At 48.7% G+C, this 9,804-nt stretch overlaps 1 protein-coding gene across 1 annotated transcript; it reads left to right on the top strand.

Annotated features, from left to right (window-relative positions):
* The first annotated feature begins 7,774 nt into the window (after positions 1-7,774).
* Positions 7,775-8,730, top strand: LOC131762173 (olfactory receptor 10AC1-like). The gene is given in 3 exon segments (XM_059073500.1): positions 7,775-7,801; positions 7,803-8,314; positions 8,316-8,730. Coding segments are annotated over 3 exon segments (954 nt in total).
* Positions 8,731-9,804: the final 1,074 nt, after the last annotated feature.

The raw sequence follows: 9,804 nt of genomic DNA on the forward strand, positions 1-9,804 counted from the left end.
AGCGCTCTGGGCAGGTGGTCAGTATGAAACAGGGAGCCGTTTCTCTCCGGACAGCTGCAAAGTCATCGTATGTGTGCCAAGCCCTCCTAGGTCTCCAACCTTGAGGAAGGATTTTATGACAAGAGAATTAATCACAGGATGCTTTTTCTCTTGCCCTCCCTCTGGAAGGGACTAGTATAACCTTCTCCTCCTCATCCCCCCAACTCTCCAGGGACGTAAAGCAGGCTAAGGTTATAGTACCGACCAGACACAGCAAATGAGAAACTGCTGTGGAAATGCCCTCCAGGTGCTCGCCCCTCTCCAGCGTCTCCATCCCTCATTCTTCTCCTTTCAAGCCCTTCTCCTCTACACCTGCCCACTGCAGCTCTAGAGTGTGCTGTTGTTCATTTTGCCCGTGACCTCTCTAATCTCCAGTCACCGTGATCTGAACCTCCCTCTCCACCCATCTCCAAGTCACCCTTCTCTCTGAGCCCAGGTAAGAAGACTGTGGCGTAGGAGGGCAGAGGAAGAGAGGGAAACAGCAAGAGCAGAGTATGAAAACAAGGAAATAAAAATACGTCCCGAGTAGGTTTACCCAATAGAGATAACTGCTGTGAGAGAAAGACCACCCTCCTTAGAGCAGATCTGGTGCCTCCAGCAAAAAAACCATGGAGCACCCGGTGTTCAAGGTGCTGTAACCTGTGGAACCCTTCAGTCTTGGGTGCACCGAGGTAGGGCTGGGCTTGAGAAACATGAGGCAGCTACAAATGCCAGGACTGTTAGGTTCTGCTTCTATTTGTATTGAATGACTTGGCCCCAGTGCATCTCTTCCGCCTCAGCTTTCTCATCTAAAAATGGGAGAGTTCTGTCTTCTCAAATGAACAGAAGTTTTCATGGTGAGAGAACTAAATCCCTATATGCCCCAGACACCAGCCACAGGGCTTCCCCTTGAAGAAGACCCAGTCCCGCATCAGAGCCCACACTTAGGCAGGCTGAATCCTGTGCATTCTATCTTATCTCATCTAGTAATTTGTTCCTCTTTCTCAGCAACCGCAGGAGTATCTTCTTCTAGAAACTCAGGGGTAAACAGTAGGATGGTAGGGGGAGTGCCCTATTGGAAAAGGTCCTGAAGCCAAAATTATGCACACGACTCTTGCAGATGATAGGTTTTCTGAGGCGCCCATGGCTTCCTGAGACAATATTCCAAAGATATCAGAAGGTCTCTCTCCTGGAAGGTGGCTGGCCGAGGAAATCAACATTTTTTCCTTAACCATGTTTTTTTTCTCCCATTTTAATGAATCATGAAAATACCCTGACAAACCCGAGGTAGCCCTGATTTCCTCATCCATGCAGCTGCTTTGCCCCATTACTTAGTTCCGACTCTCAGTCTGTGGCCAATAAGAAACAGAGGCTTCTGGGTTTTTGAGGGAACTCTCTATTTTGTAGCACAAGATGAAGTTAGAAATTAAAAGTATTCTCAAACCTACTAAAACCAACTTCATGGAAAATGATAGCTGATTTTTAAAATAAATTTTGAAAACAAATTAGATTTTTTTTTTTTTTTTTTTTGGCTACGTTGGGTCTCCGCTGCTGTGTGCCAGCTTTCTCTAGTTGCAGCGAGTGGGGGCTACTCTTGGGGTGTGCAGCCTTCTCTGTGTGGTGGCTTCTCTTGTTGCGGAGCACAGGCTCTAGATGCGCGGGCTTCAGTAGTAGCAGCACGAGGGCTCAGTAGTTGTGGCACACAGGCTCTAGAGCGCAGGCTCAGTAGTTGTGGTGCACGGGCCTAGCTGCCCCGTGGCATGTGGGATCTTCCTGGACCAGGGATTGAACCCATGTCCCCCGCACCAGCAGGTAGACTCTTAACCTCTGCACCACCAGGGAAGTCCCAAATTAGATTTTTCATAGAGCAAAAATGCAAAGATTTATTCAAGTAGACAAAGTAACTGACCCTCAGGCCTAGAAAACTTTAAAAAATATGTAACAGCAGAATGATCATGCATTTATGTGCGATAAAGTTGACCTTCACAATTCCAGAATCAGGACAGTCTCTTTGTCGGACAATTTTGATGTTGAAGATTAAAGTGCTCATGTCTGAAGCATATCCTTCTTCCTCTGGTGGAAGCCTGGGTCAGAGATATTAGTTTAAATGGGTGCTGCTTTGTTCAAGCAGAGAGTTTCTTTAAAAGCATTAAAGGCAGAGAGCCAGCTCTAAAATCAGCAGGACTCCTAGATTTGTATGGTTCAAATGTCCTCTCCAGATGAAAATAAAAGAGACCAGCGCAGCTGAAATGACACTCTACTCAAAGTTCTAATCCCACAATTGGTTTCTGGAGAAAAGAGAAGTAACAGTGGCAACTGTTCAGGGATCTCTTAACACGAGCGCACGCATTGTCATATAACCGTGAATCGTCAGGCAACTGAGGAGAAAATGTTGGCCAAAATGCAAAACTCAAGGTAACATACTGACCCAGAGCTAGAGAACTAAAAGATTCAGAATTGTAACCATCATTTTAAGAAGGGCTCCAGAGCAGACACAGAAATATCAAGGGCATCTCATTTTTATAACACGTAGGGTCAACAAATACTCCAGAAAATGCTGTAAAAGGAGAAAAGCAAGAATGTGTGTGTAAGGAAAACATTCCCTATAAAATCTACTTAAATGCTTTTAGGGGATAAAGATGCCAACAAGATACTAGCAAGGACTTCTTTTATTTAGACTTTCAAAAGCCTTGACAAGCTATCTTACCAAATTTAGTCATGGGACTCAGTAGACTGTTTTATCATGTAAGAGAAACTGGTTCACAAGACAGAAACACCCTGCTCAGGTCCCAGGGACTGAGGCCGATCTTAGAACGGCTGGGAGAGGGAGCACAGTGAAACCTTTACAACCAAAGATGACATTCAGCTCCTTGGAGTAAAGAAATTACCAAACGGATGAGGAAAAAAAACACTAAGAGATGTAATTTTGCATGACAAAGCAAGAAAAAGGTAAATGAGTTTTTTAATTCAAGGGATTTTACTTCAGAACACACATCTAAATTTGAAATATATAATAATGCAAATATATGTAAATTGAGTGTCAAGTTATCTGTCATAAACCAAGGAAAGGGCTCATGACATAGGAAAAGGAGTCATTATAGTAATTAACAGTTGTCAGCTGCCCTGCAGGCGGAGCCCAAAGGCTGACATCCTACTGTCGAAGTTGGGTTATGACATGATGTGAGTAATGACCATCTCTTCAGGTCTGCTTTGTGCCCACACTGTGCTGTGAGCTTCCTGTGTCGAGTGCCTACGAATTAGGTGCCGTTATCTCCACTTAGATGTAAAGAGACTGAGGACCAGGGAAACTGAGTCCATCACCCACAAGTAACGTGGCTAGTAAGTGGTTGGGCCAGGATTTGAATTCATAGATGTCTTCTTCCATAGTCTGTACAGACTTAGAAAGATGATAGGACACCAAAGAGAAAAAAAAAAGTTGAAAGATAGAAAGAGAGGTGGGGGGAGAAAGATGACGATGATAATGATCAGAGATAGAGACAGACTTATTTATGTCTATCTCTACTTTTCTCCCCAAGAGAAAAGTATCCTCCCCTAAATCCAGAGCACTACGTATACCTTTGTTTCTTGGATCCCAGAAAGACGGAAAAGGCACCTGAAGAGACACCATCAGGGGTGAGGAGATTTTCATGGTGGAACGATGTATATTCAGAGGAAATACGATCTAAGCCTGTCAAGGCACCAAGGACAGAGATGAGAATGCTTTCCAGTCTTGCTGTGTGCCTGCTCTGTGTGGGGTTTGGTACTAGTTTTTGCATGCTGTCTCACGGAATACTCACACGTCCCTCCTTTGTTACAACCCCCCTTCAACAGTGAGGAGGCAAGGTTTCTGAAGTGTTAATTAGCTTGAGCTTGTCCCCAACCCAAATCAAGCACCCATCAAATAACAAAGCAAAAATTTAGGCTGTGGGGAGCCTCTCTACTTCACTGAGGATTAAGGAAAAGAAAAAAGAAAAATCTTTTGAATGCATGGTGTGTGTTTTTCCTTAAAAAAAAAAAAAAAGCACTGGATGAAAGTAGATTTCAGAACAATCTGTATAAATTCATAGACCAGATGCTCATGACAGGTTAGTAAGTCAAATTATGGAAATTCAGGCATATGTACAATTTTAAATTTAACCTCCTATGGGACAATGATCTGATTTTTCTGTGACCTCTCCTCTGATGTTTTTGTAAACAATAGTAGATCAATGGACTCAGGTCTACTCTGGAAGACAATTCTGGCAGAAATAGAACCAACAGACAGGAGTTGTGAGTCCAGTTCTGCTGCCAACAGATAGTGGTGAGGTCCCAGGCTGGTTATATGTCCTCTATGGGGCATCCCTTACTATAGCATGAGGATCTGGACCATTTGACCTTCAAGCTAGTTCAGCATTTTATGGAATCTTCAAGACCCAGAGGAGCCTGACCTGTCTGCCTTTCAAATCCCCCCACAACCTCTCCTTAGAAGTGTTTCAATTGGCTATTAAATGACTGATTAAAAAACATCATTATTACAGATAATTTTAATTCTCCTACACAGTGAAAATCAAATCCCAGATCTACGGCCCCAGCCCAGCAAGGCTTCCAGCCACATGCAGATGTCCCGGGCCACCAGCCAGCCATTAATCTCTGGGTGCTCCATGGAGCCTTACGCAATTAGGACAGCAGATCTGTCAGAACAATAACAATAGGAATGAAGAATGTCAAGGCTAAGGAGAAATTATTTTTAGATTTGCTATCTTAGATGATCTGTATTACTGCTCACATCCACATGTCCTCGGAAGAAACGTCAGCAAAGGGAAATCTGAGAACAGAAATGCCTAGGAGAGTACAGGTAATTTCTGGACAGGGGAAGGTAGGTAGGAGATGTGGGAAGAGGTTGTGTCTTCCGTGAGAAGAATTTTTAGGAGAGTGGTAAGTAAGGAAGACAGTATAGTGGATAAGGCCATGGACTAGCAGGGACTAAACTGCTTGAACGAAAACCTGGCTTTACAGCTAACTAGCTTCATGACATTTAATTCTTTTAGGCCTCCATTTCCTCACCGGTAAGATAGGTACAATAAGAGTTCACATACCTCATCAGATTGTTGCTAGGATTAAGTGAGTTAAATGTATTAAGTCCTATGAGCATTTGCCTGACACTCTCTTAGCTATTATTGTTGAAGAGTGAGAATACAGCCCTTCTGGCCCTGGAGGAGGAAGGGGGTGTTTCCTTTTCCTTATGTAGCTTCTCCTACTAGGCTGGAGTCTGGTTTTGAATAGACCAAATTGTTGAAGTTGTGAAAGTGTCTGTTTCCCTTCTCCCTCCCTCCCAGGGAAGAGACATTTCTAACATACATTCCTAGAGTTTGTGACAAATCCTCCTAAAAACTCTAGACAAAGTAGAAACACTCCTCGGTCTCCTTTTGATTGAACTAAACTGTCTGGCTTGCATTCCATGGCCTTGTTTGTAAACGTGATATACCTTGAGCTTAGAGTTACTGGAGCCACTGCCCGGTCTTTCACGTCATCTCCGTTTCTATGAAGTATGAGCGTGAAGGCGAAAGAACTGGACTGCTTGTGTTTCTCTACCCCCAACACCCTGCTTCTCTAAGGAGATGAAAAGGAAGAAGTAAAAGACCGAGGGGTGAGCAGAGGCGGAGTGAAGAGAGCTGGCTACTTGAACAGCTTCGTCCTGTCTGAACCTCCAGGACAGTCGGCCTTCTCTCTCTTGGTCACACCCACAGCTACGACACCTGGCGGGGAAGAGACACTCAACGCAGGTTTGTTAAATTTGTCCAGATGACTGAACATTGGGGGAAAAATGATGGGAAGCGATTCCACATAACTCAGACCCACCCACAACCCCACCCTATTCCTCCATTGCAATGCAAACATCTGTTTGAAGGCGCTCCCCTCGGATGACAAAAAAAAGAGCACAGGTTGACACTGATAAACAGAAATCCCCAGAACTATCTCAGAAAGGAGCATTAATAGCAAACACCAAGCCCTTTGCATTCTTTCCGGTTCTTGCATCCAATTTACCTGTCGCCGGCGGCCCAGCGCTATTGCTGTTGCACTCTGTTTTTTTTTTGTTTGTTTGTTTTGTTTTTTGCGGTACGCGGGCCTCTCACTGCCGTGGCCTCTCCCGTTGCGGAGCACAGGCTCCGGACGCGCAGGCCCGGCGGCCATGGCTCACGGGCCCAGCCGCTCCGCGGCACGTGGGATCTTCCCGGACCGGGGCACGAACCCGCGTCTCCTGCATCGGCAGGTGGACCCTCAACCACTGCGCCACCAGGGAAGCCGCTGTTGCACTCTGTAGTGTCACAACGGGCACAAACTCCACTTCCAACACTGATTATAGACAGTGACTCAGAGTCACTAAGAGGAAATAATGGTTGAACTTACAATTAAAATTAAAAAGAGATATCATTAATAACTACTGGAAAAATCAAACGTCCTCCCCTAGTTGGCACGGCCTTGAATTTCTTACCACCTCATGTTCCCTGACTCCAGAGCTTTGTAACAATTGCAGCCAACCTACATGCTATCAAATGTTCTCCAAATACTGCCTGCATGAGTCACCGGATAATGCTTAGAAAGAGGCTGTGTTCTGACAGCATACCTGGAATGTACCGCTCCCTCTGAAGGGCGAGTTAAAACAGATACACCTCACTTTTTCTCATGCTGACAGAGTATTAATAAGACTGTTAGGACATATGGTTCCTGATGTGCCCGGTTAGGCCTCTCTGCTAACCATCCCCTGCTGCCTAAGTGTCTGCCTCAGCGCCAGGCACAGACTTGGCTCTCTATTTAAGGCTGAATCAATATGGACTGACTGACTGATGCCAGTGACCTTTTTTAACAACCTCAGATGGGGTCATGGGAAGTTCTGGATTCAGCCTCAGGAACGCAGATTCTGTTCCTAACTTTCTGTGAGCAGTTAAGCCCTTCATCCTGCTCCTCCCCAGCTTTTTTTTTCTTTTCCTCTTTAACATTATGAGGTTGAATGAGATGATGGCTAAGATCCTCATCTGCATTACATCTTTGTGATTCTCAGACACTAGACAAGCAACTCAGAAGTGGCACAGTAGAGCAGAGAGGAGGAAATGGAGCCTAAAGACACAGTTCCTGCCTCGGGGAGCTGAGGCTGAGGTGGACTAATACCGGTGGCTGTATAGGACCCACAACATACGTGGAGTTTGAAGAGAGGGGATTCTTCATAGGCGGAGGTCAGGAGAGATGCACTGTAAAGGAAGGGCCTAAAATCAAAGTTTTTTTGGAAGCAGCATGTTGAGAAAGTACCTGTAAGAATTCTAGCCCAGGGCTTCCCTGGTGGCGCAGTGGTTGGGAGTCCGCCTGCCGATGCAGGGGACGCGGGTTCGTGCCCCGGTCCGGGAAGATCCCACATGCCGCGGAGCGGCTGGGCCCGTGAGCCATGGCCGCTGAGCCTGCGCGTCCGGAGCCTGTGCTCAGCAACGGGAGAGGCCACAGCAGTGAGAGGCCCGCGTAATGCAAAAAAAAAAAAAAAAAAAAAAAAAGAATTCGAGCCCAGGAAAAACTGGACCATTGTTTAGAACAAGTTAATAAAACGTCCCTCATGGGAAGGGAGGATGGGAAAGGACCCATCAACCCACTTCCCTCTCTGCAGCCCTACTCCCTCCTACCCTCTAAATTCCACCCGGCCCTTTCTTCACCAGCAGGGCCCGAGGAGCGTAGCCCACAAACTCTCCCTTCCCGCGTTTCTCTCCCACAGGTACCTCTGGGCAGCCAGTGCATGGACAGCCCCAGCAATGCCACCATGCGCTGCGTGCAGCTGTCTCCCGCAGGGCTTCGTTGAGTCTCCCCACTTGGGGCCCATGCTCTTCCTGCTGCTGCTGGCCGTGCACCTGGCTACGCTGAGCAGGAACCTGCTCATCCTGGTGGCCGTGGCCTCAGTGCCCAGCTGGCCGCCCGTGCCACGCTTCCTGTGCCAGCTGTCAGCCATTGGGCTCTGCTACACTCCGGCGGTGGTGCCCCGCTCCCCAGCCCACCTGGCCTCGCCAGGCCGCGGCCGAGGCAGCGCCATCTCCTTCCTGGGCTGCCCTGTTCAGGTGCAGATGTTCGTGGCTCTGGGCGGGGCCGAGTGCTTCCTGCTGGCCACTATGGCCTATGACCGCTACGTGGCCATCTGCCACCCGCTGCGCTACGCGGCTGTGGTGACACCTGGGCTGTGCACGCGGCTGGCCCTGGCCTGCTGCTGCCTCGGGGGACTGGCGGTGTCCGTGGGGCCTACGGTGGCCATCTTCAACCTGCCTTTCTGCGGCTCCCGCCTGCTAGCATTTCTTCGGCGCCATCACAGCGCTGCCGCACCTGGCCTGCACGCAGAGCTACGCGGAGGAGCTGTGTCTGCTGGGCGCCTGCCTGGTGCTGCTGCTGCGGCCCTCGGTGCTCATCCTGGCCTCCCATGGCGTCATCGCCGCCGCCCTGAGCCGCCTGCGCTCCCCACGCGGCAGGTGCAAGGCCGCCTCCACCTGCGCCTCGCACCTGGCTGTCACCTTCCTCCACCATGGCTGCTCCACCTTCACGTACCTGCGGCCCAAGGCCAACTACTCCCCACGGCAGGATCGCACGCTGGCGCCGGTCTACGCCAACGTCACGCCGCTGCTCTACCCGCTCGTCTACAGCCTGCGCAACCGCAAAATCACTGCCGCCATCCGCAGGGTGCTGAGCCCCAGGGCAGGGTCTGTGTGAGCCGTGATAGTTGGCAGGGACCAGGCCAGAGGGGGCAGCTCCGCTCCCTAACGTTCCCCCTACCAGCAGGTGTCTGCACTGAGGACGCCACCGGGAGAGCTCAAGAACCGGATTCAGAAAAGAGGACCTGGAAAAGTGTCCCCCTAAGGAGAGTCTCCCAGCAGTTTCCCCATCCTCCGCCAGTTCTGTGTGGAATAGAACCCTAGACCTGATTTGAGTGGATCCATCAGTACCTGTAGCGTTCTTCCCATGTGCTGGGCTTGGGCAAGGTGGCAGGCTTGTAGTGACAAAGAAGGCACAACTCACGCCTCAGGGAGCTCACAGGGAGAGAGGACAGATGTGAGGAGAAAACAGGAGATGGGGCTTCCCTGGTGGCGCAGTGGTTGAGAGTCTGCCTGCCAACGCAGGGGATGCGGGTTCACGCCCTGGTCTGGGAAGATCCCACATGCCGCGGAGCGACGGGGCCCGTGAGCCACAATTACTGAGCCTGTGCTCCGCAACAGTCTGGAGCCTGTGCTCCGCAACAAGAGAGGCCGCGATAGTGAGAGGCCCGCGCACCACGATGAAGAGTGGCCCCTGCTTGCCACAACTAGAAAAAGCCCTCGCACAGAAACAAAGACCCAACACAGCCAAAAATAAATAAATTAAAAACAAAACAAAACAAACAAACAAAAAAACCTATAGTGTTGCTTATAAAAATGACCTAAATGTGTAACAATAGGCCTCATCGATTAGTGTTCAACCATAATTGGAACAATATGCAACTATTTAAAAAAAAGTTTGTTGGCAGTACTTTATCAGTTAGGCAATATTTAAAAAAAAAAAAACAGGAGATGGATGGAGGGGCTCATGCTAGACTTTTCCAGGGGAGAGGGGAGTCAGGGAAAACTTCTTGGGGGGCAAAGATGGCTCAGTGGAGAACTGTAGGATGGGCAGAGGTCAGCCAAGTGAAGAGGAGAGTGAAGAATGCTCTAAATGGAACTGGTTAAACAGGGGCTGGGGCATTTCGGGAAGGTCCTTGCAAAGGGCTGAAGGATTTGAGTTCCCGGAGTGATATGAGAGCTTGCCCCTCCT

This window comes from Kogia breviceps, chromosome 9 (genome assembly GCF_026419965.1).
Source record: "Kogia breviceps isolate mKogBre1 chromosome 9, mKogBre1 haplotype 1, whole genome shotgun sequence".
NCBI classification, from domain to species: domain Eukaryota; kingdom Metazoa; phylum Chordata; class Mammalia; order Artiodactyla; family Physeteridae; genus Kogia; species Kogia breviceps.